The sequence below is a fragment of the Mirounga angustirostris genome, unplaced genomic scaffold (genome assembly GCF_029215605.1).
Source record: "Mirounga angustirostris isolate CCGP_5_RB_7025 unplaced genomic scaffold, mMirAng1.0.hap1 SCAF_9, whole genome shotgun sequence".
In the NCBI taxonomy this organism is placed as follows: Eukaryota; Metazoa; Chordata; class Mammalia; order Carnivora; family Phocidae; genus Mirounga; species Mirounga angustirostris.
In genome coordinates this window covers 64,592,026-64,618,109 of record NW_026991717.1, presented here as the reverse complement: position 1 = coordinate 64,618,109, position 26,084 = coordinate 64,592,026, and the positions used below count along the sequence as shown (strand labels likewise).

Sequence of the window (26,084 nt, the reverse complement as noted above, 5' to 3'; positions counted from 1 at the left end):
ATATGTCTAGATATATAGTATTATGTACCAGTTTTAGCCCAAGATAATGATTTCATTTCGGGACTTCTGTTATTAAAACAGAGGTCCGGAGCCTGATAGGTTGAGAACAACGTGGGTAGAATCACGGTGTTTGCTAAGATTGGTTTCAACACACAGAAAAGACCCAGCACAAAGAAACCTTTTTTATTACTGTAATTTACTGTTACCTTAAAAACTTCTCTTCGCTACGTAAAGCCGTTTTCGTCACTGCGAGGCGATCGCCTCGGGCCGGAACGCTCACGCCCCGGGGCAGAGGCGCTCCGAGGCTGTCCCGGCTGAGACTCCGCCCGGAACCTTGGCGCCGTGACGCAGGTTTCCGGCGGGCTTCTTAGAGCGCCGAACAGCTTCGGGCCGAAGGACCATGAGAGGGCCGGAGTCGGGTCCCGAGCCTACGATGGAGGGGGACGTGCTGGACACCCTGGAGGCGCTGGGGTGAGTATTCCCGGGGACGCCCTTCCCCTGAAAACGTAAGCTCTCGCTCCGTTTGGCTGCTGCGGTCTCCTCCCCGTGGGCCTCCGCTGGGTTCCGGCATCTCGGTGGAGGCCTCCTTCGCCACCGCGCTCCCGCCGGCGCCGACGGAGTTAAGAGGGAGGCGGGAGAGAAATCCGTTTGGGGGGTGGAGCAGGCCGGAGAGCTGGGGCGCGTGGCCCCCTCTTCCAAACTCCTGGCCTCGGAACTCCGTAGCCAGGAGCCGCTGCGTTGGCGCGGAGCAGCCGGGCTAGCACCAGCCCTCCCGAGGAGCACGTCCCTGCCCCGCGGGTGCTATTTGTGTTGACGTAGTTGTCGCGCCCGGGGCTGGGGGGTGCTGGAACCCCGACTGCGGCTGGGGACTGTTGTCTCCTGCCATGTACAACCTGTGGCTTAATTAGGGCTCGGGAGCGAATCTCCTGCTCTCTTGGCCCGAGAAAAGTGACCAAGTTAAGTGTGGGTCCATTCATTCAACCTTCCATCCGTTTGTTAACCACATATTGTCGTGGGGTTAATATGCATTAATTGATACGTATTTATGTGCTAGGCGGAGGAAGAAGACAGTTTTCAGATTACTAGTAGCTCACGTTGTTGTTGGGGGCTACAAAGAGTCTACCGGAATTTACAATTCAGAATGCTAAGTGCTGTGAGAACTCCTGGAATGATGTTAATACTTCGAAGCACGGGGATCAGTTCATGCAGAGTAGTCTCCCTCAGCCTAAGCCTGTTTTTACTCACAGCTGTTGACATCCCGAACTGTCTGGTTCTGTGTATTTATTTAGCCTCTCTGACACTCTCCCCTCTCCCCCACCCCCCAGCTCCAGGAAATCAGGTGCCTTACCTGTCTTGTTCCCAGCAACATGCTACACTGGGGTCTGGCAGAATAAATAGTGGTTGAATGAATGGGTAAATGAAGAGACGTTCAAAGAAGAGAGTGCATAGAGATAGACATAGGGACAGATAGTTTAGGATCAAAAAGATTGGAGCCATCTGCACAATTGTTTGCCTTGCCACAGGCTGGAGTTTCTTGAATGGGATAGGCTGTGCTTGAATGGGATAGCTTGAAACCCCCACCCCACTTTATTTTTTTCTAAAACTGCACTTGGCTCTTCTATCAGTTGCTTCTTTTGGACCCCAGTAATACCTACTTTGCGATGTAACAAAGCCTTGCACTTAGTAGATGGATCCAGGATAAATGTTTGTCAAATGAAAGAACTGAGCCAGTGATTATTTAAGGGGCATTTTTATTCTGTGAAATCTCTTGGAAATTTTCACCTAACTTGGTTAAGGAGGTAAGCAAAACAAGTTAAAATACTAGAAGTGTGTAGACCCCAAATAGTTTGAGATCCCAGGTCCTTCAGATAAAAATAGTATGATTCTGTAAATAGTCTGTGAAAAAGAGAAAGTCAGTGCTTTTTTCTCTTCCTTCATTCCTTGAATTTGTTTCTTTGTTTTTTTAAGATTTATTTATTTATTTTAGAGGGGCTGGGTGGAGAAGCAGAGGGAGAGGAAGAGAGAAACTTAAGCCTACAACACCCTGAGCACAGACCCTCATGAGGGGCTCAATCTCATGACCTTGAGATCAGGACCTGAGCCAAAACCAAGAGTCAGATGCTTAACCAACTGTGCCACCCAGGTGCCCCGAATTTGTTTCTTTTATAGGCATTTTGAAAAATGAACTTTGCTATAATCTTGATTTTTACCAAGGAAAATTAGTTTCAGATTATTCAGTATGGAAAGTAAAACAATTTATATACTTTAGAATTGATTTTTCCTAGAATAACTGAGGACAAAATTTTGAAGTTTGGTTTTTCTTACAATGATAATGAAATGTGGAAAGTAGTATTTACTTACAATATGTGTTGTAATTGAACACTGTTCTAAAATATCCATTTAGTTTGTGAATAATGCATTTTCTGTTGTGACTGAAACATTTAGGATATTAGTGAAAGTACTTTAGTTTGTAAGGTAAAATTGGAAATTAAAGGGAGGAATTAAAAGGGAAAATCTGTGTGAAAGAAGAGTTCAGTGATATACATGAAAACTGGGTGGGAGTGACTTTGTTTCCTTGTCTGAAAGAAGGAGGCTGGAGGACATGATTTCAGAAGTCGTTTTTTAGTTCTGACCATCTATGATTTTGTAGAGTGGATCTCAGCCCTGGTTGTGCATCAGAATCATGTATGGAGCTTGTGAAATAAAATGTTCCAGTCTGTTCTGTACCATATTGACTGGATCATGATCTTCAGGGGTGCAGTATGACATGCATATTTTTTAAAAAGCTTCACAGCCTAGTTGAGAATCAGCATTATGGAAGGAAGTTTATTTCAGTTATTTATTGAGCACAACTGTATGTTGAAAACTGTTCGGAGGTCATTTGTGAGCAAAATGGAATTGATCCCTGTCCCCGTGGAGCTTCTAGTCCGGTGGAGAAACAGACGTGATCACACAAACATGATAAACCGTGAAAAGCTCTTTAAAGGAAAAGAGCAGGGTGACATGACATGACAGGAGGACCCATGTAAGGACAGGACAGGACAGGTGGATAGGAGTAAACTAGGTGAGGTTCACAGGAAAGGAGGACAAGGGTGTCCTTAAAGTGAGAACAAAATATGAAAGCTCTTGAAGTGGAAAGGAACTTGCTGTATTAGAATAACTGGAAGGAGGCCCATGTGCCTGGAGAGCAGAGAGCAATGGCCAAGATAGTGGAAGATTTGATTGAAGGGGAGGCCCAAGGCATGCAGCACTTTTTAGGCTGCGTTGTGGATTTTGTTCTTTGTCATAACAGCGATGGGACATGATTGAAGGATTTTAAATAAAAAAGGGAGAGATCAGATGTCTAGTTTGAGAAGTTACTTCAGTAAGGTGGAGATGGTTTGGAGAATTTACTAGTCAGGGCAAGAAGTGATGACTGCTCAGTGGAAGTGGGTATGGAATAAAGTGCACACTGTAGAACTTAGTGATTGGATATTACAGCTGAAGGGGATGATGATATCAAGGATTCCTTTCTTCAGTAAGTATTAATTGAGCACCAAAATGAAATGATACACCTTGGAATCTAAATTGGAAAGGGAAGAAAATGAAGACCGCAAGGAGGTAGAAAATACAGAGAATATGGAGTGACCAATGGAATGAGGTAGAGATGAGATCCAAGGATAGTTGAAAGTGAGTGGTCAAAAGAGCAAGCTGAAAGGATAGGTAGTAGGTTGTGGTCAGGGAGTGACATGTTTGATTTAGTGATTTTGGAGGTAGAATAGTTCTGGTGATGGCAAGGTCTAAGGGGTGCCTCACTGACATGTCGTGGCAAAGGTCTGAGCAGGGGAATTTCAGGAATTGAGAGCTCAGGGTATTGCATAGGTATGCATACAGGAAAATAGCAGAAAGAGGAATGGAGAGGGAAACTGAGCACAGGGCATTTTGGGGAGTGTCCAAGCAATTAATAGGTGAAAACCACAAGAGGGAGAGTGGCAAATCTGACTGGCCTGAGCCTAAAGAGAGAGGGAGGTATTTATAAGATGGTGGGGGACCAGTGATATGGATGCTGTTTTGGGAAGCAAGGAGGGCAAAAACCCTACCATCTGTCCCTGAAGAACTTCAGAGAGTAAAATCACCAAAGCTAGCGGTGATAGGGATAATCTTTCTGATTATCAGTCTAGGACAGTTGTTGTTTATAGGTGAAACATAGTGGAAGTTTGGGTCAGGAAGTGGAGAGCTGGATCAGAGGCAAGCCAGTAGGGTATATAAATGACAGGGGGAAGGAAAGGGTCTCATATTTTATATGTTGCCTGATGGAAACGGAAAAGAGAAAGTAAATTAGGCACCAGCTGTGTCTTTGTGGGGGTTTGCCGGTGGCCGTAATGGATTGAAGATTTGCATCACCCAGAGCTTGAAGCAGTGTCAGACCCGCAACTGTGGTTCCCATATAGGTGGCCCTGGGGGAGTCGGCCTAGGGGAGGTGTCCCCAGTGTTTGGAATAAGAGTAGCACTTTCCTAATTAAATAAAAATACCTAGAATGAACTAAACATTATAATAATCCCTATCTTATAGGATATTGTGGCAGTTAAGTGAGGTAATACACAAAGCACAAAGCACTGGCCTAGTGTAAGAGCAGTTTTTGGTGTTAGTTGCCATTATAATTATGATTGTTATTGGAAGTTCAGTGCATTTTTTCTTTTTATTTTTACCTGATTTGGTGAGCTGAGGCATTAAGATTTGTGGGTGTTTTTTTCCCCCTTCTAAATTCAGTATTTTTGGTGATTTGAAAAATTTTATTGAATTTTATAATCGGCATCTCAGCTAAAAATAACTTATCACCCCTCTAACTCGGGTTTGACCTACAGCCATCCCAGATGGAGAAGATGGCTGTCCCAGCAGTGTCTGGGCTGTCCCGGCAGGTGCGATGCTTCAGTATGACTGTGGTCAGGCCGTTTTCCAAACTTGTGCGGCCACCTGTTCAGGTATATGGTATCGAAGGTCGCTGTGCCACTGCTCTTTATTCTGCTGCATCTAAACAGAATAAACTGGAACAGGTAGAGAAAGAATTGTTGAGAGTAGTACAAGTCTTGAAGGAACCCAAAATGGCCGCTTCCATTATGAATCCCTATATGAAGCGTTCCGTGAAAGTAAAAAGCCTAAATGACATGAGCGGAAAGAGATGTTCTCTCTTCTCACATCCAACCTGATCAATTTGCTTGCTGAGAATGGTCGCTTGGACAGTACCCCTGGAGTCATTTCTGCCTTTTCAACCATGATGAGCATCCACCGTGGAGAAGTACCGTGCACAGTGACCCCTGGATCTCCTTTAGATGAAGCCATTCTTACTGAATTAAAGACGGTCCTAAAGAGCTTCCTAAGTAAAGGCCAAGTCTTGAAATTGGAAGTTAAGCCTGATCTGTCAATCATGGGTGGAATGATTGTCCGTATTGGAGAGAGAGATGCTGGGATATGTCTGTGAAAACCAAGATTCAGAAGCTGAGCAGGGCCATGCGGGAGGTTTGCCGAAAGTGTTGATTTTCTGCCAGTGAAAATTCCTAAACTTGGAGCAACAATAAAATGCTTCCTGAACAGAAAAAAAAAAAAAATATCACCAATGATATGAATTAATTTTATTCAAGAGTTTGATTATTTCTTTATAGGAGCAGAGATAGTGGTATAATCCCAGCTCTCCCTTTGCCTGGCTGTGTCAACTGGCCAGGTTATTTGCTTAATTTTCCTTATTAGGATAGACAAGTTTGAGTTCATATGGATTGTGTGAGTTCAACTCTGGATTTAAATCCTAGTGTCATCACCTAGTTATTATTTTCTGATCCTACAGAATTAAGATCATGCCGACTTCAAAGCATTGCTGTGAAGACTAAATGAATTATAAATAAATACAATTACCGATATCTATCTGTATCTGCATGCCTGTTACTGTGCCTAGCCTACTACTTAAGGCAGGTATCTTAACCTCATTAAGCCTTAATTTCTTACTGCAAAATGGGGATTTGAAAATACTCACCCTTCATGAGCTATGACCAGAGAATTCAGAGAAAAAGAAATGCAAGTGGCCTTTAAACATATGAAAAGATGTACAGCCTTGCTCTTAAGCGAAATGTAAATTAAAACTATACTGAGATGCCAGATGGTCAAAAATCTAAATGTTTGACAACTTTAGTGAGTTATGAGGGAATGGGTACTCTTACACCTTGACGGTACAACCACTGTAGAGGAATATTTAATAGTATCTAGCAAAGTTACATACCCATTTACCCTTTGACTCAAGAGTCTCACGTCTAGAAATCTATCCCAGGTATAAACTGGCAGAAAGTTGCCAAGTTTTTTTATAAGAGCAAAACACTGCAAATAACCCAAATATCCTTCACTAGGGGCATAGTACTCCAGACAGTGGAGTACTGTAACCTGTAAAATAATTGAGTAGTGTCTCTGCTGCTCTCCAGTACAGTTGACCCTTAAACAACATGGGTTTGAACCATGTGGGTCCATTTGTACGTGGACTTTTTTCATTAAACATATGTACAGTATTGTAAAACTCTTTATGATTTTCTTTAGTTACTGTAAGAATACAGTATATAATACATATACAAAGTAGTGTTAATTGGCTGTTTATATAATCAGTAAAGCTTCCAGTCAGCAGTAAGCTATCAGTAGGTAAGGTTTTCAGGAGTCAAAAGTTCTATGCAGATTGGCAACTACATGGGGATTGACACCCCTAACCCCTGTGTTGTTCAAGGGTCTGCTTTATATGTAAATGTGTATGTGCATGTGTGTGTGTATTGTTTAAAGCAAGGAATAGAACAGTGTATAGTAGACTACCTTTACCTAAAAAAGAAGTATATATATGTTTATATTTAAAAACATGGAATGACAACCCCAAACTAATAAACATGGTTACCTCTGGGAGCGGGGGGAATGGAGTAGAGGGAACAAGATTAAGATTGCAAGCTAAATTTGTTTGAATGTACCTTGTTTTGTAAATTATACTTTGAAACAATGTAAATGTTTTACATAATTATAAAGCAAAATTAAATGAAGTCAAAACAAGGAGACAAATTGCTAAAAGTTGAAAGCAAAATGAAACAAATGTTTATCAGTATATTGAGTAGGTAGTTTCATCACATGGAAGGGAATTTTTTTTTTTTAAGACTTATTTATTTGTCAGAGAGAGAGAGAGAGCAGGCAGAGGGAGAAGCAGACTCCCCGCTGAGCAAGGAGCCTAATGTGATACTTGATCCCAGGACTCTGGGATCATGACCTGAGCCAAAGGCAGACGCTTAACTGACTGAGCCACCCAGGCATCCCGCAGCTTTAATTTTTTAATTTAAAATTTGCATCTATTCTTTTTTCGCTAAAATTCTTCTTCATTTTTGTTACTAGTATATCGTTATTAGACTCTGCTCTATTTGACTTTGTGATAGTTGTAATACTTATCTTAAAATTGGTTGATAATTTTACTAAGAAATGATAAAGGAAAAAAGCCAAATGTCAATTAAATAGGGCAGAAATTGGCAAACTATGTCTGTAACAGACCCAATAATAAAAATTATAGGCTTTGCTGACCATATTATCAACTCTGCAATTGCAGTGTGGAAGCAGCCAGACACAGTCTGTGAATGGATATATTTATTGGCTGTGTTCCACTAAAACTTTATTTACAAAAATAGGCAGCAGGCCTTGATATAGAGTACTATCTTTTTTTTTTTTTTTTTAAACCCTTTGTGTCTTCCTTTCTAGGTACAAGGGACCGCTGTTAGAAGAGCAAGCACTTACCAAGGCAGCAGAGGGTGGACTGTCTTCACCTGAATTTTCAGAGCTCTGTGTTTGGTTAGGCTCTCAGATAAAATCATTGTGCGACTTGGAAGAAAGTATCACTTCAGCTGGTATTTTATTTTATTGTGTTTTATTTTTCTTATGTTTTATTTACTTTTGTGTAATAGTAAAGTGAAATGATAGGTTATGATTTATAGTTTTGCCTACATTGTGTCTACAAAGCAAAATAATTAATGTTATGAAGAACTACAGTATGTGATATTAAATATCTTTAGATTAAATTTTATATTCAAAATTGATTCTTAAATTTATATGAGTCTAAACAATAACTGCATAGTCTTAACCTTAGTATTATTCTTTAGAAAAAGTAGAGTCTGAATTTGATTATTTAAATAGTTTAATTTTTGAATACTGCTTATTTTAAATTAATGTTTTGTTTTTGTTTTTTTGAAGTAATTTAAGTTGTATTAGCAAGCCTGTAACTTAGGACATGGATTCACATGGGAATACCATAAAAAAAAACAACTCCTGTGCTACCTCAGAAATATTTATTTAATTCATTCCTGTCTTGGTAACTGGAGTCCTTGTGGGCCTTCAATTGGTAGAATTTCAGAGAACTAAAATGAAAAATTTTTTTATGATTGAACATTTGATAGGATATAGAATTCCCTTGAAGCAAAGTAAAATTAGCTGAATTTAAAACATGTGGCACAAATTCCTACATAATTAGATCATGAAAGAAAAGCAATGAAGCTTAATTAGATGATTGCATTTATTATCTGAATCTGTAGAAATACAATAGAAATAGATCATTTGTTCTGAAGCCAATTAATAATTATAGCCATAGTAATGCTTTTAATATTTCAGTTACCAACATAAAATATTTCCAGTTTATCTGCTTTTGTGGAAAGTCCATTGGAAAATACTCATCAGGGATTGAAATATAAAAATACTTATCCCATGATTAGATACTTCTTAAATTTAAGTGTTACTTTATTTCTGTAGAAGTTGTTTGATTACCTTTACCTAAGCGTTGGGGTCACACATGTAAGGATTTAAGGCAAATTGAAAATTTATAATTGAATGTAAAATTGAAATCAACTGGAGGTAGATTTTATAGTTTTCAGATTATATGGTAAATATTCAGTACGTGTTTAATGATTTTTCTTCTTTAAAGGGAGAGATGATCTGGAAAGCTTCCAGCTTGAGATAAGTGGGTTTTTAAAAGAAATGGCATGTCCATATTCTGTACTCATATCAGGAGATATTAAAGACCGTTTAAAAAAGAAGGATGACTGTTTGAAGCTTCTATGTAAGTTATCTTTCTTTGAACATTTAAACTCATGTGTTTGGTGTGGTTTTTGTTATTTTCAAGATTTATGAAATTTCATTAGTGAAGTTTTAGAAATTTTGTATGTTAAAAAGGTTTTAACATTTGACTTAAAATCTGAAGCTGACTTAGAGATACTTACATAAATGTAGTATAAATTCTAAAGTGCTAAGATTTTGAATACTTAGATTTATTTGGCCAATATAGAATGCCCTGTGTTTGTCATTTATAAATTACTTATTTTTCTTTCATGTAATTCATTTCTCAGCATTCATGACTAAATGACTAAAGTTGGTCATTTAGAGTCCTATTTATTTTTAAAACTCTCTGAAACCAGGCAGCTAAGTAGATTATTACATCTTGTTTTTAGTGATAGGCATTGAATGACAGTTGGTTCAAAAATATTTACTGATCACCGATTATTGTACTAGAAACTGTTCTAGGCGCTAGGGTTATATCAGTTTTTTAAAAAAATTGTTTTCTCTAGACATTTGAATTCTAGTGAGTGTGGCCTGTTTTTGTCAGGGGTGAGTTTGGAGTATTGATTACCCTACATCCAAACAATTACCATAAATAATAAATCTATCTATTTGTATTGGGGTCCTTTGAATTTTTTTTAAACTCAGTTAAATTTCATGCTGTTTTGAAAGTTCTACAGACAATGGCCATTTGAAAGAATTTTTCTAGCATCCTTATTATTGAAGATTTCTATTATTCTAGGTCATACCATTTATAAAGAGATCCATGTGATATATTCCACATAGGCTCTAGTATTAGTAATGTTTGTTTCATTGGTGCAGAAATCATAAATGTTGAATGGTACTGATAGTAGTGTTGGCATTTGAATTGCCTTGTGTGTTTTGGGGGGGGATAAAAATTGTGTCCCCCTCCCCCATTTCTTACACTGTTTACCCATCTTCCATTTAGTATGAGTCACTGATTTAATGAACCATTCTTAATAATGGTAGGTCACAGTAACCCTTAGATATATTGGGACAGAAAGGAAGCTAAGAAGCAATGGCCTAGAGGAACTTGCATGGTCTATCAGTCAGTGAGAACTGTGTACTCCACTGTGTTTCCCTTTTTGCATTATCTGCTAAAAATCTGAGCAATAATAACAATATAGGTTTATGGTACAAGTAAAAGTAAAGAGGAGATATAAGAGAAATTGGTATAGGTTTTTCTGATTATGAAAATACATGCCTGGAAGGTGGGGCAAAACGGAGTTAGTGTTAAATGGGTACAGTATTTGTTGGGGAAGATAAAAATGTTCTAGAGTTGGATGGTGGTGATGGTTGCACAATAGTGCAAATGTATTTAATGCCACTGTACGCTTACAAATAGAATTGTAAATTTTATATGTTAAAAAATTACATACTCATCATAGAAATCTTACAAAGTTGAAAGAATTGTAAAGAAAAAAATCACTGATAATCTCACTCCCCAGAGAGAATCATTAATAACTTCTTGGTGTATTTTCTTTTCCATCTCTTTTTCCTTTATACACATACATTTAAATAAGATTAGAGTCTATCATAGATACAACAATTCCTTCTCTTCTTTTTATTTAATGTGTTGTGAGCATTTTCCCATCACTTGAAATTTTTTTGAAAAAATAATTTAAATTGGCTACATAACATTTTATGCTATGGACATAACATTTTTATATAATGGGTATTTAGATTCTTTTTTTTTAAGATTTTATTTATTTATTCATTTGAGAGAGCGAGAATGAGAGAGAGAGCACATGAGAGGGGGGAGGGTCAGAGGGAGAAGCAGACTCCCTGCTGAGCAGGAAGCCCGATGCGGAACTTGATCCCGGGACTCCAGGATCATGACCTGAGCCGAAGGCAGTCGCTCAACTGACTGAGCCACCCAGGCGCCCCGGGTATTTAGATTCTTTTCTATTTTTAATTTGTTCAAATTTTTGATTACTTTTACTTAGACAAAGATTATAAATATTTAAAAGTGAATATTCGGTGTATATTGCCATATTTTGCTTCAGATATATTATACCAGTTCACAGTCTTACCAACATCTCTTCCATCTTTGAGTTTGGCTGTCTTTAAAACATACTGATATAATAAGCCTCTTCATATTTTTCTTGGATGTTTGCAACATGTATAAGGGCCAAAGTCCTTACCATGTGAAAAGCTTTTATAAATCAAGAAGAAGAAAATAAAAACTCACTGGAAAAGTGTGTAAATTACAAAAGAAATGAACTGGCACTCGACAGAAAAATTTTTTAAAAAATGGCTTCTAAACATGAAAAGATGCACAGTATTCCTCAGATTTAAAGAGTTATAAAAAAAATAAAATGACAGGATACCATTTTTCATTTAACAGGCGAGTAAATACAAAAAAAAAAAAAAGAGGTCATTGTATTGGGGGGGAATAAGCAGTCTCATATACAGTAGGCATAAAAATATGGGAGAATAACTGTACAGCCTTTTAGAAGGGCGAATTCTTAGTATCACAGTTAAAATTCCCCTACCTTTTGACTTGGAAATTCCATGACTAGGAATACATACCTATTTCCCTAAGTATATAAAGATATATAAAAAGGATGTTTATTATGGCTTTATTCATAGTAGTTAAATAGAAATGGTATATCCTTGCAGTGATACCATTATACAGACATTAGAATGAAAATAGATCAGATGTGCTTATATGGAATGATTTCTGATGTATTGGTAAATTAAAAAATATACAGAACATCTGCAGTATGCTCTTGTTTGTATAAAAGAAAAGTGTGTAGATGGTGGATATGCATTCTCAGTATATATATGCATATGCCTAAAAAGATACCCAAGAAATTAATATTGATTGCCTCTGGTGAGGGGGAATCTTAAGATGTGTGGTGGGAAGACTTTTCACTGTATTGTTTGCCGTCTGCATGGATTAGCACTTTAAATATTAGACTGAACTCTTGTTTGTAGTATTACATAGAACACGTTTCCTAGAACAAAGGCAGACAGCTTAGGTTCTGTCCAAAATACAAATTTTTGAAGAGCTGGTGATCTGTTTGAATGAAATTTTGAAATCAGAAGGACCTTGGCATAGTCCTCTTAAGCACAGTTTGATACATATTGGTCTTAACTTTTTGTGAACTCTTTTGACTGTCACCTGTAGACTTTGTGGAAAAGTCTTTAAGTCAGTGCCTGCCCATGAGAATCACCTTGGGTCTAATACCGTGCAGATGCTTAACTCCTACTTCAGATCTGCTGGTGCAGAATCTTTGAGGGCGGGACCCTGGCACGTGTCACAGGCATACCTCAGAGATCCTGTGGGTTGATTTCCAGACCACTGCAATAGGGTGAATATCAAGTGAAGCAAGTCAAATGAATTTTTTAGTTTTCCAGTGCATATAAAAGTTATATTTACAATATACTGTAGTTTACTAAGTGTGCAATAATAGCATTATGTTTAAAAAAACAACGTACATAGCTTAATTTAAAAATGCCTTATTGCTAAAAAAAAATACTAGCTATCATTGAGCTTTTAGTAAGTTCTAATCTTTGGCTGGTAGAGGGTCCTGCCTCTGTGCTAATGGCCGCTGACTGATCAGGGTGGTGGTGGTTGCTGAGGGTTGGGTGGCTGTGGCAGTTGCTTAAAATAAGGCAGCAGTGAAGTTTGCCACATCAATCGACTCTTTTATAAATGATTTCTCTGTAGCATGTGACGCTATTTGATGGCATTTTACTCACAGTAGAACTTCTTTCAAAACTGGGGTTTAGGGGGCGCCTGGGTGGCTCAGTTGGTTAAGCGACTGCCTTCGGCTCAGGTCATGATCCTGGAGTCCCGGGATCGAGTCCCGCATTGGGCTCCCTGCTTGGCGGGGAGTCTGCTTCTCCCTCTGACCCTCCTCCCTCTCATGCTCTCTGTCTCTCATTCTCTCTCTCTCAAATAAATAAATAAAATCTTTAATAAAACAAAAAACTGGGGTTTATACTCTCAAACCCTACTGCTGCTTTATCAACCAAGTTTATGGAATATTATAAATCCTTTGTTGTAGTTTCAACAATCTTCACAATATTTCACCATGAGTAGGTTCCATCTCAAGAAATCATTTTCTTATCCATAAGAAGCAACTCTGCATATGTTAAGTTTTGTCATGAGATGGTAGCAATTCAGTCACATCTTCAGCTTTACTTCCAGTTCTCTTGCTCTTCCCACCACATCTGCAGTTATTTCCTCCACTGAAGTCTTGGACCCCTCAAAGGCATCCATGAGGGTCGGAGTCAGCTTCTTCCGAATTCCTGTTGGTATTTTGATCTCTACCCATGAATCATGGATGTTCTTAATGGCATCTAGAATGGTGAATTCGCTTCAGAAGGTTTTTCAATTGACTTTGCCCAGATCCACCAGGGGAGTCATTATCTATGGCAGCAATAGCCTTAGGGATTATATTTCTCAAATAATAAGACTTGAAAGTCGAAATTACTCTTTGATCCATGGGCTGCAGAATGGATATTGGGTTAGCAGGCACGAAAACAATATTAATCTCATTGTACATTTCCGTGAGAGCCCTTGGGTGCATTGTCAATGAGCAGTCCTATTTTGAAAGGAATCTTTTTTTCTGAGTAGTGGGTCTCAGTAGTGGGTTTAAAATAGTCAATAAACCATGCTGTAAACAGATGTACTGTCACCCAGGCTTTGTTGTTTCATTTATAGAGCACATGCAGAGGGGGTGTAGTGTAGCAAAGTTCTTGAGTGCTCCAGGATTTTTTACAAGGGTAAATGAGCATTGGCTTCAACTTAGAGTCCCCAACTGCATTAGCCCCTAAAAAAAAGGGCCGGCCTGCCCTTTGAAGCTTTGAAGCTAGGCATTGCTTTGTCTCTGACTGTGAGAGGTCCTAGATGGCATTTTCTTCCATTAGTAGGCTGTTTCATCTGCATTGAAAATCTGCAGTTCAGTATAGCCACCTTCATTACTTATCTTAGCTGGCTCTTCTGGGTAACTTGCTGCAACTGCTATATCACACTTGTTGCTTCACCTTGTACTTTTATGCTGTGGAGACAGCTTCTTTCCTTACTTAAACCTCATGAACCTCTGCTAGCTTCAAACTTTTCTTCTGCAGATTCCTCACCTTTGGGGCACCTGGGTGGCTCAGTCGGTTAAGCGTCTGCCTTTGGCTCAGGTCATGATCCCGGGGTCCTGGGATTGAGTCCCGCATCGGGCTCCCTGCTCAGTGGGGAGCCTGCTTCTTCCTCCCCTTCCCGCTCATGTTCTCTCTCTCTCTGTCACTATCTCTGTCTCTAAATAAATAAACAAAATCTTCTAAAAAAAAAAAGAAAAAAAAGATTCCTCACCTTTGTCACCCTTCATAGAATTGAAGAGCGTTAGTTAGGGCCTTGCTCTGGATTAGATTGGTTTAAGGAATGTTGTGGCTGGTTTGATCTTCTGCTCAGACCACTCAGACTTTCTCCATATGAGCAGTAAGGCTGTTTCAGTTTCTTATTTGTGTGTTCACTGGAATAGCATTTCTTTTTTTAAAAATATTATTTATTTATTTATTTTTTTAAAGATTTTATTTATTTATTTGAGACAGAGAGAACGAGAGACAGAGAGCATGAGGGGAGGAGGGTCAGAGGGAGAAGCAGACTCCCTGCCGAGCAGGGAGCCCGATGCGGGACTCGATCCCGGGACTCCAGGATCATGACCTGAGCCGAAGGCAGTCGCTTAACCAACTGAGCCACCCAGGCGCCCTGGAATAGCATTTTTAAGCCCCTTCAAGAATTACCAAAATGGGACACAGAGACAGGAAGTGAGCAAATGTTGGGAAAATGGCACTGATAGACTTGCTCGACACAGGCTTGCCACAGACCTTCCAATTTGTAAAAAATGTAATTGTCTGTGAAGTGTAGTAAAATGAAGTGCAATAAAACAAGGTATGTCTGTACTTTTAAAGTTTTCTCAGATAGTTCTCAGCTGAAGTTGAAACTACTATGTTGTGGAGTGTTTGTAGTGTGTGTGCATAAGTTTAAACAACAACAAAAAAATCCAGTATTTTAACTACTATAGTGAAAGTTAATTTAAAACAAAACTGTAACCATATAAGAGTTTTGGGTAATTTTCTTATATATGGCTGTTGAAAGGATTAAATGAAATGATGGTAGAGGGACTTGTGAACAGCCTGAGGTGGTCTATCCTGAAGGCCAATGGCTATTCATATTGCTCTATCAGCTTATAGATCAGTTAAAGCTGTACATTCTCCCCTGAGTTGAGCACTCTATGCATATGAGGGGGAATATTTTCAGTTTTACACATTCTACATTCTTAAATTATTGACTTACTGGTGGGTCTCTCCTACCGGACTTTAAATTCTGCAGTAGGCATGATCTCTTTAAAAAAGTTTCCTCCTGCCCTCTTTATTATTTGTTTTGTGATAAGAACACTTAACATAATGATCTACGCCTTAGCAAATATTTTTTAAAGATTTTATTTATTTTCAGAGAGAGAGAAAGCGAACGCAGGAAGAGGGACAGAGGGAGAGGAAGAGGGGGAGAAGCAGACTCCCCATTAAGTGGGGGAGCCTGACTCGGGCCTTGGCCTCAAGACCCTGAGATCACTGATCAAAATGTATCAAACTTTGCTTATGAGTACTATGCCAAGGTCCCTCTGATTTTAAAACCTTATTAAAACAGATCACCAGTTTTGTAAAAATTTATGTTTGATGACTTCCAGTTTTCCCCCTCCCCTATCCCCTGGCAACCACCATTCTCCTCTGCTTTATGAGCTGGACTGTGTTAGGTTCCTCATAAAAGTGATATCACATAGTATTTGTCCTTCTGTGTTTGGCTTACTTTACTTTGCATAGTGTCCTCCAGGTTCATCCATGTGGTCACAAGTGGCTGGATTTCCTTTTTTTTTTTAAGGCTGAATTATATTACATTGTGTGTATATACCACATTCTCTTTATTCATCTATTGAAGGGCACTTAGGTTTTTTCCCTCTCTTGGCTATTGTGAACAGTACTGCAGAGGACATGGCAGTGTAAATCTCTTTGAGATCCTGATTTCAATTCCTTTGGATATATACCTAGAAGTGGGATTTTTAAGTAGTTCTTGTATATTTTAACATTATGTTTTTCCCTTTTTTTATTATAGTATTTTTAAGTACAGAGCTTCAAGCTTTACAGATACTGCAGAACAAGAAACATAAAAATTCTCAATTAGATAAAAACAGTGAAATTTATCAGGAAGTTCAAGCTATCTGTGATACTCTTGGTGTACCCAAGTCAGCAACTTCTGACATTCCGTTTATGCTAAACCAAGTGGAATCAGAGGTATTGTATTTGTTTTATTTTTCATTTCCCAAAAATGGAATTAAATGCTAACATGTAAATGTATTAAAAATGAAAATATTTCTTTTAAGTACATTCCATTTCAGGAGAAGTATATCTTCTGTAAACCAAATTCTGGATTTTGAATTAATATGCATGTGACTTAATTTGCCTATAGCTAATATTCAGGAATCAGATCTTAATGAGTGAGGGCCCTTTTGAGAGTTTTCTGTGATAGAAATCACTTTGCAAGTTGAAGGATCCCTTTCCTAAATAAAGTTGTATCGTAGTATAATGAAAGAAGTAGAGTAATCCTCCAAAGTCGAAGGCAAACTACATTAAAAAAAATATTGTTAATAGAATTGTAATGTGGTTGTCTTTGGCAGTGAGCAAGCACAGTTTCTGGTGGATAGGTGTTCAGTAAGTGTTGTTGTATAGAAAATGAATGAATGAGTTCCCTGATATAGTTAAAAACAACCACAAACTCTATACCTTAAACTTTTTGAAATTTTTCTCTTCAGTTATTAAACACCCTTCTTCCCCGTTGAGCCACATATTAGAGAGAATGCTACTCTTGCACACCAAATTCCAACCTAGTTTCTAGGAGTCCTCTAGGGGAATAATACAGGATTTATTTTAAAGGAAAAGAACATTCACACTCTCAAGATAGGTACTAAAACTCCATTTTTAGATATACTGTGTTATACTAAATCCTTGAATAAAATACTTTTGCTTTGATAATTTATGAACTGAAAAATACATTTGTCTTCATTGAACATAAGAGAATTTTGGTATCATTAAGATGAAAACACAATTTTAAAAACATTTTCTTTTTTGTGAAACATTTAGACCGAAGAATAACGCTGTGAATTGCTCAAAAACATTGTTCTGGAATTAGCAAGTTAATCTTCAGTGCTTATTTTCTCTTTTTGTTTGGATTAAGAATGATCTGGAATTGGCTAAAATGTCTGGGATAATTTCAAATTGAGACAGATTTCTAGGCTCTTTCTAATCTTCCGGTGCTTCTACATGTTGATTCCAAAGAGGCTTTTCCCTTTTATGGGTCTCAGTATTAAAAATATCCCCAAACCTCTCGTTTCCCTACTTGAAGTAGGCCATAATGCCGTGTTCAAATGCTGGCAGGTTAATTATAAGATAGTTGTTACTTGGCCATTGTGGCCAAATATTTACTTAAAAAAGACTTTTTTCCCCATTCAGTACCTATCAAAAGCAAAAATTTCCTTATTGTACATGTGATGTGTCCAGAATACACTTTGTCACCATTGGGGAAGAAAATTATTTTCTAACTTGAAGCTGTTCAAATGTGAATCTAATGTAATTATAGTAATATTAATGACAAACATACAGCACTTACTGTTTTTTTTTTTTAAGATTTTATTTATTTGACAGAGAGAGAGACAGCGAGAGCAGGAACACAAGCAGGGGGAGTGGGAGAGGGAGAGTCAGGCTTCCCGCGGAGCAGGGAGCCCGACGTGGGGCTCGATCCCAGGACTCTGGGATCATGACCTGAGCCGAAGGCAGACGCGTAATGACTGAGCCACCCAGGCGCCCCCAGCATGTACGGTTCTAGATGTTTATATATAATATCTCATTTAGTTCTCACATTACATATAATGAGGTAGTTACTACTATTCTCTACAATAGCCATATGAGGAAAGATTTAATAAATGGGACAGGCACGTTTCTGAGTAGTAGTGGTAGACCTGAGGTTTGGACACAGGCAACCTCCAGAGTCTGTGCTCTTAACTCCCTCTCTATTTGTGCTTAATTCTCAAACTTAACTGTAGTCCAGTGTTGAAATCCTGGGAATGGAGCTGAATATGATTATGTGTAAGAAACTATAAGTATGCATTCAGAATCCTACTTGAGTGAGCAGTTACAAATAGTAATATATGAAATGATCAAAGTAGGAGGTATTTACAATAGTTGGGAAATCTACAGAAGTTGACTATCTTAAGAAAATAATTCTTTGCAATATGTAAGAATTGATCATTGTACAGGCATATTTGCTGTGAAGCTAATAAAGCTTAAGCTTTGGGGCCCCTCATTTGTACAAGTTCTTTCTAAGCTAATTTTTTAAAAATAACTTTCTGAAGATACAGTTTACATATCAAATTCACTCATTTAAAGTAGATAAATTTTAGTATTTTAAGCTATGTGTAGTGTATTTAGAGGTACAACCATCATCCAAATAGAATTTTAGAACATTTCCATCACCCTCAAAAAAAACCTTATGCCCATTTACAGTCACTCGCCATCACCACCACATTTCTGAGCTAATTTTGTGTTCACAATTTTTAATTCTTTTTCTTAAAGAGTGCCCCTAACATTAAATAAGCTTTGTATGCCTCAAAATCTCTTGATTATTTTCCCTAGCTATTTTACAACTAAGAAACTATAGATAGGCCATTTGGTTTTGAAATTGTTTCGTTGGATAATGAAAGTTACTTCAGATAGGAGGGTGAGCCCAACCTAAGCTATCATTTTTCAGTCATTTTCTTCTTCAGGATAAGTTACAGTTATTGGAATGGCTGAAATTGCTAAAGCAAAAACAAATGACTAATATTATGTTCACTAAAATAAAAGTGTTGCTCTGCAGAAGTAACGAAACGTGTATGTGGTGACTATAATTTAGAGGGCTTGCTCTCCTAGGTTGTCTTGCTGAACCATGAAACCAGAGTGCCTAATTAGAGTTGTACTGTGCACAAGAGTGTGCATAAGAGTGTGCCATTTCAAGGAGAAATTCCCGAAATTATTTCACATAAGACCATACAGATTCTCATAGTATAACCTTTTAGAAGCTACTCTTGTAGTCGTCTGTGTATATTATTTCTTATTCTGGAAAAGAAGGAAAAGAAGGTAGTTTGAATTAATATGACTAATGCTTCTTTGAAAAAGATACTCTGCTTTGTGGTGATAGTCTTTCTTGGTATGTAAAGGTGAATTTCAGTTATTTCACTTTAACATTTCATTTATTTTTTGGCATTCAAACATTTTAAGATGGAATAAGATTATTTTAAATTAGGGATATACATTTTCACAATCTTCTATATTTACTTTTAGGTGAAAGATATTCTCTCGAAAGTCCAGAAAAATCATGTGGGAAAACCACTGCTGAAAATTGACTTAAATCTGGAACAGGCGGTAAATTCCCTCCCTTTATTAGATTAGTGAATATGGCTTAATTTTATTAGTGGACACCTAATTTTACAATGGGTAGCGTGTGTTTATTATTTTGGAGAATTAAAATGGATTGATACCCTAGAGTAATAGATCCTAACATTTCTTCAGATTATTACTTAGTTTTAACAATACCTGGCCAAGAGTATGTATAGCACTCAATATGTTAGCATAGTTGTGATTTGAAAAGGAGAGTAGCTCAGTGTCAGCAAGGTAGAAATTTGGGGTATTTTCTTTCCTTACTGGTCCAGACCACTTAGCAAGTAGATGTTTTACTTAACATGCTTCATTGAAGATGTAAGAGTTTAATTCATATGTTTACTGTCTTCTGAATATCATAAATGTTCTATCAGATACTCTTTATTATTTAAAAAATTTTCCCATAAAGTCTTGTGGGATCAGAAAGTGGTCATCAAATACAGTATCTTTTTAATCAGTAGGAAGTATTGACTACAATTTTCAAATTTCTTTTCTGGGCTATGTCAGGAAGAGTAAAGTTTATGATTTTTGTTTCTGAATTCTTTAGGAACAACTGGAAAGAATCAATGATGCTCTTTCTTGTGAATATGAGTGCCGCCGGCGGATGCTAATGAAACGGTTAGATGTGACCGTGCAGTCCTTTGGTTGGTCTGATAGAGCAAAGGTAAGACTGTTTTCCCATTTGTGTCCTGTAGGTGGTACTCTGTGACAGCTCTTCAGGCTCTCTTGTTTGTTCTTGTATAACTGTGCCACATTGCACTTACATTCCGTCTGAAGCATGTGCCCAGGCCAACTACTGGTCTTATATAATGTTATCCTAGTCTTGTAAATTCCGTCTGCAGATATCTTAATTTCTCTCCAAATCTGTCACATTTATTTTAAACTCCTAAATGTTGTGATTTATGCAATGATATGCATAAAGAAAAGGACATCATATGAGGCAGTGAGATAGATATAATGAGCAACTGGTCAAGAAAGCAGAATATTGGAGTAAGTACAGGTAGTACTGAACCAGAACAAGTCTTCTTAAAAGTGTCCTAAGGCTGTGGACTGTGTTCTAGTAGAAGAGGACGCTGGAGGGCAGGAAGGCATTCCGAAACAATGAATCTCTTCACACAGTCCTAGAGAGTTGTCTCCCATCATTCCCATTTTAGGCTTTTAATCTGTACCAGGCTTTATCTGGGTACCCTGCTCCACTCTGCATCGTAGTCTAGACACTCTCCAGACAGTAAGCTGGGACAATTACAGGGCTCACCACATTTGCTTCTTCCGTTTCAGGGATTGCTGTTTTGTGCTCTTTGGTGTCCAGTGTCTGAAAATCATTGGTTCATATGGGTTGTCACTTTGCTAGTTGTTTCAGGTAGGAGGGTAAATCTGGTGCCTCTTACTCTCAGGTATCATCACAACAACATCATCATCATCATCATCATCATCATCATCATCACATTTTTTATATTGACTTGGCAGTTCTTCTGCCCCACGTTGTATCAGCTAGAGTCACTAATGCAGCTTCATTCAGCTGGTGCTTGGACTAGGCTGGAATATTCAAGATGGTTGTCTCATACATCTGGGTTCTGCTGATTGCTGGGGTGCTTTGGTTGTCTTCTTGGTTCTTATGTGGTCTCTGTCTCCATGTGGTGTCTTGTATTGGTTTCCTATGGCTGCTGTAGCAAATTAGTGTACACTTAGTGGCTTAAATAATAAACATTTATTCTCTTACAGTTCTGGAGATCAGAACTCTTAGCAAGGTTAAGTTAGCATTCCTCCCAGATGCTTCAGGGGAGAATCTGTTTCCTTGGTATTTCCTAGCTTCCAAATGCCACCTGTGTACCTTGACTCTTGACTTCATCCTCTTACCTTCAAAACCAGTAGTGTAAGATCTTCCGTTCTCTCTCTCTGCTTTTATTTTCACATCACCTTTGTCTCTGTAAGTATTCCTATGATTATGCTGGGCCCACCTGGATAATACAGGATAATTTTTCCTTCTGAAGATCCTTGAGTTAATCACATCTACATCTGCAAGGTAACATATTCACAGGTTCCAGGGATTGGGATATGGACATCTTCGGGTGTCCTCTTCCTAATACTGGATTTTGTTTTTTCTTGGATTGTATTTCTCTATTATGTGCTGCTGCTGCTTTTTTCTTTCTGAATATACTTTTTAAAATCAAGTATTCTAATGAGTTCTCCATTTTCTGTATACTTTCCCTCCCAAAAGATAGTATTCTGCTGTGCAATCATGAGCTTTCTGCATGGCTATCCTTGGCTATTCCACTATTTCCTGGATCCTGTGGCCACCTTTTTCATTGTTTATTCTCTCATTTTGCTATAGTAAATCCATAAATAACTTCCTAACAAGGGTGCATAGGAGGTGATTTTTCTGAATCCTTGCATTCTGAATATATGTTTATTCTGCCACATTTGATTGTGTGAGTAAATATAAAAATTTAGGTTGAAAATATTTTCCCCTAAGGAAAAAAAAAAAAAAGAATACTGAAGGTATTGTTTTCTAGCATTTGGTGCTGCTGGTGAGAAACCTGATATTCTGTGTCCTTTTAGATGACTTTTTATTTTTCTTTGGAAGCTTTTGGGCTCTTTTCTCTAGCCTTGGAGTTCTGAAATTTCATAGTAAGTGTTGGTATGGGTCTTTTTCCATTTATTGTGCTAAACACTAAGTGGACCTTTGAATCTGCAGACTCTTAGCCTTTATATTTTTCTTTAATTTCTTCCCTCTTGTTTTCTTTGTTTTCTCTTTCTGAAATTCTGTTAGTCAGATTTTGAACATCCTGGGTAGATCAGAACTGCTTAAGTTGCTTTATTTTTTCTCTTTTTCCATCTCTTTTCTTTTTTTGATATACTTTCTTAGAAATGTCCTCAATTTTATTTTGTTCTTGGTATTGAATTTTTGTTTCTGCCATCATTGTTTAATTTCCAGGGAGTCTTTTTGTTTTTTCAGTTTTCCCTTTTTCATATTTTTTTTCTTTTTTTATGGATGTAGTATCTTCTTAAGTAAAGATGAAAAATTGAAAAAAAATTTTTGTCTTTAATTATCTCTGTTTCCTCCAGGGTAATTTTTTGTTGGTTTTTCTTAGTTTTTTTCTTGCGGTGGTTTTCTTCAAATGCAGGATGGTTCTTGGTTGTTCATATTTAAGAGCAAGACACTGAAAAGCTCTGTGTTTGCTTTTTGGATTTTACATATAAGTGAAATCATACAGTATTTCTCTTTGTGTGGCTTAATTCACTTAGCATTATGCCCTCAAGATCCATCCAGGTTGTTACAAATGGCAAGACTTCATTCTTTTTTATAGCTGAATAATATTCCATTACTTATGTATATGTGTATGTATACACACAGACAACCTCCCCACATCTTTTTTATCCATTCTCTGTCAGTGTCCACTGAGATGTTAGATTACTTCCATATCTTGGCTATTGTAAATGATGCTACATTGAACATAGGGATGCATATATCTTTTCAAATTAGTGTTTTTCTTTTCTTTGGGTAAATACCCAGAAGTGGTATTGCTGGATCGTATGGTAGTCCTATTTTTAATTTTTTAAGGATCCTGCATACTGCTTTCCACAGTGCCTGCACCATTTATGTTATGTTTCGACCAACAGTGCATGAGGGTTCCCTTTTCTCCATATCCTTGCCAACGCTTGTTGTTTCTTGTATTTTTGATAATAGCCATTCTGACAGGTGTGAGGTGTTATCTCACTGTGGTTTTGATTTGTATTTTCCTGATGAGTGATGTTGAACATCTTTTCATGTGTCTGTTGGCTGTATGTCTTTGGAAAAATGTCTTTCAGGTCCTCTGACCATTTTTTAATCTAATTTTTTTGGATACTGAGTTGTATGAGTTCTTTATATCTTTTGTATCTTTATATCTAACATCTTTTAGATGTTAAACCTTTATCAGTAACATCATTTGCAAATAACTTCTCACATTCAGTAGGTTGCTGTTTAGTTTTGTTGGTTTTCCTAGCTGTGCAAAAGCTTTCTTGTTTGATGCTGTCTCATTTGTTTATTTATTTTTTTGCTTTTGCTGTCCTTGCCTGAGGAGACAGATCCAAAAAAAATACTGCTAACACTGATGCCAAATAGCTTACTAACTGTTTTCTTCTAGGAATTTTATCGTTTCAGTTCTTATTTTAAGTCTTTAATCCATTTTGAGTTTATTTTTGGGCATGATGTAAGAAGATAGTCCAGGTTCATTCTTGTGCATATAGCTGTCCAGTTTTCCCAGCACCATTTATTGAAAAGACCGTCCTTTCCCCATTGTATATTCTTCCTCCTCTGTTGTATGTTAATTGACCATACAAGCATGGGTTTATTTCTGGGCTCTCTATTGTGTTAAGGTGATCTATGTGTCTCGTTTTTGTGCTTGTCCCTTACTGTTTTGATTTCTATAGCTTGTGTATAGTTTATAATCAGGGAATGTGATACGTCCAGCTTTGTTCTTTCTCACAATTGCTTTTGCTGTTTGGTATCTTTTCTGGTTGCATATGAATTTTGGTATTATTTTAGTAGTAGTGTTCTGGTTCTGTGAAAAATGCCATTGGTGTTTTTATAGAGATTGCATATGTAAATTGCTTTGGGTAGTATGGACATTTTAACAATATTAATTCTAATCCTTGAGCATAGTATATCTTTCCATTTATTTGTGTTGTCTTCAGTTTCTTTCATCACTGTCTTGTAATTTTCATCGTACAGGTCTTTCCCCTCCTTGGTAAATTTATTCCTAAGTTTTGTTTTGTTTTGTTTTTATGCAGTTGTAAATGGAATTATTTTCTTAGTAGACTCTTTCAGATAGTTTGTTATTAGTATTTAAAAACAAAACGGATTTCTGTATATTAATTTTGTATCCTGCAACTTTACTGAATTCATTTATTGGTTTTTATAGGTTTTTTTGGTAGAGTCCTTAGGGTTTTCTGTATATAATATCATGTCATCTACATGTAATGGCAGTTTTGCTTCTTCTTTTCAGTTTGGATCCCTTCTTTTTTATTCCCTTTGCCTAATACCCGTGGCTAGGACTTCCAGTACTATGTTGAATAACAGTGGCAAGAATTAGGCATCCTTGTTTTGTTCCTGATCTTAGAGGAAAAACTTTCAGCTTTTCACTGTTGAGTGTGAGGTTTACAATGGGTTTGTCATATATGGTTTTTATTATGTTGAGGTACGTTACCCACTTTGTTGAGAGTTTTTATTGTTAATGGATGTTGAATTTTTTAGATGTTTTTCTGCATCTATTGAGATGATCAATTATACAATTTTATCTTTCATTTCGTTAACGTGGTATATCATGTTTGATTTGCAGATGTTAAACTGTCTTGCATCTGTAGAATAAATCCCACTTGATTATGTATTTTTAATGTATTGTTGAATTCCTTTTGCTAATCATTTGTTGAGGAGTTTTGCGTCTATGTTTATCAGGGATATTGGCCTGTAATTTTTTGTTAGTGTCCTTGTCTGGTTTCAAGGTAATGGTGGCCTTTAAAAATGAGTATGGAAGCATTCCATCCTCTTCAGTTTTATGGAATAATTTGAGAAGAATAGCTATTAATTCTTTAAGTGTTTGGTAGAACTTAACTATGAAACTGTCTGGTCCTGGACTTTTTTTGTTGGGAATTTCTTGATGACTGATTCAATTTCATTGCTAATACTCAGTGTATTCATATTTTCTATTTCTTCATGGTTCAGTCTTGGAAGATTGCATGTTTCTAGGAATTTATTAGTTTCTTCTAAGTTGTCCAATTTATTGGCATGTAATTGTTCAATAATAGTCTGTTATGGTACTTTATATTTCGGTACTATTGATTATAACTTCTCTTTCATTTCTAATTCTATGTGGGCTCTTTCTTTTTTTCCGGATGAGTCTGGCTAAAGGTTTATCAATTTTGTTTATCTTCAAAGAATCAGTTCATTGTTCCATTAGTCTTTTTATTTATTTTTTAGTCTCTAGTGCATTTATTTCTGTTCTGATCTTTATGATTTCCTTCCTTCTGTTAACTTTGGGCTTTGTTCTTCTTTTTTCTAGTTCCTTTAGGTGTAGAATATTTGAGGTTTCTCTTGTTTTTTGAGGTAAGCCTGTATTGCTATGGACTTCCTTCTTAGAACTGCTTTTTTGTATCCCACAGATTTTGGAATGTTGTGTTTCCATTTTCATCATCTCATAATTTTTTAATTTTCTCTTTCATTTCTTCATTGACTCACTGGTTGTTTAATACATGTTGCTTGGTTTCCACATGTTTGTTTTTTCCAGTTTTCTTCTTGTAATTGATTTCTAGTTTGGTGCTGTGTTGCTGGAAGAGATGCATGGTATTATTTCAGTCTTCTTAAATTTATTGGTACTTGTTTTGTGGCCTAACATCTGTTCTGTCCTGGGGAATGTTCCACATACCTTTGAAAAGAATGTGTATTCTGCTGCTTTTGTATGGAATATTCTATGTATATTTTTTTAAGCCCATTTGGTCTAATGTGTTGTTTAAGGCCAATGTTTCCTTGTTGATT

The 26,084-nt window shown here is 37.2% G+C and overlaps 1 protein-coding gene and 1 pseudogene across 1 annotated transcript in view; both read left to right on the top strand.

The window, feature by feature from the left end:
- The first annotated feature begins 298 nt into the window (after positions 1 to 298).
- FAM98B (family with sequence similarity 98 member B) overlaps positions 299 to 26,084 on the top strand; it is a 34,045-nt gene continuing 8,259 nt past the window's right edge. Inside the window, exons 1-6 of the mRNA XM_045900381.3 lie at positions 299 to 471; positions 7,739 to 7,884; positions 8,952 to 9,086; positions 16,215 to 16,393; positions 19,475 to 19,555; positions 20,118 to 20,234. Of these exons, the coding sequence (XP_045756337.1) occupies positions 401 to 471; positions 7,739 to 7,884; positions 8,952 to 9,086; positions 16,215 to 16,393; positions 19,475 to 19,555; positions 20,118 to 20,234 (729 nt within the window). The 5' untranslated portion in view covers positions 299 to 400. The remainder of the gene's footprint in view (positions 472 to 7,738; positions 7,885 to 8,951; positions 9,087 to 16,214; positions 16,394 to 19,474; positions 19,556 to 20,117; positions 20,235 to 26,084) is intronic.
- Positions 508 to 7,579, top strand: LOC129046528 (ATP synthase subunit O, mitochondrial-like; annotated as a pseudogene).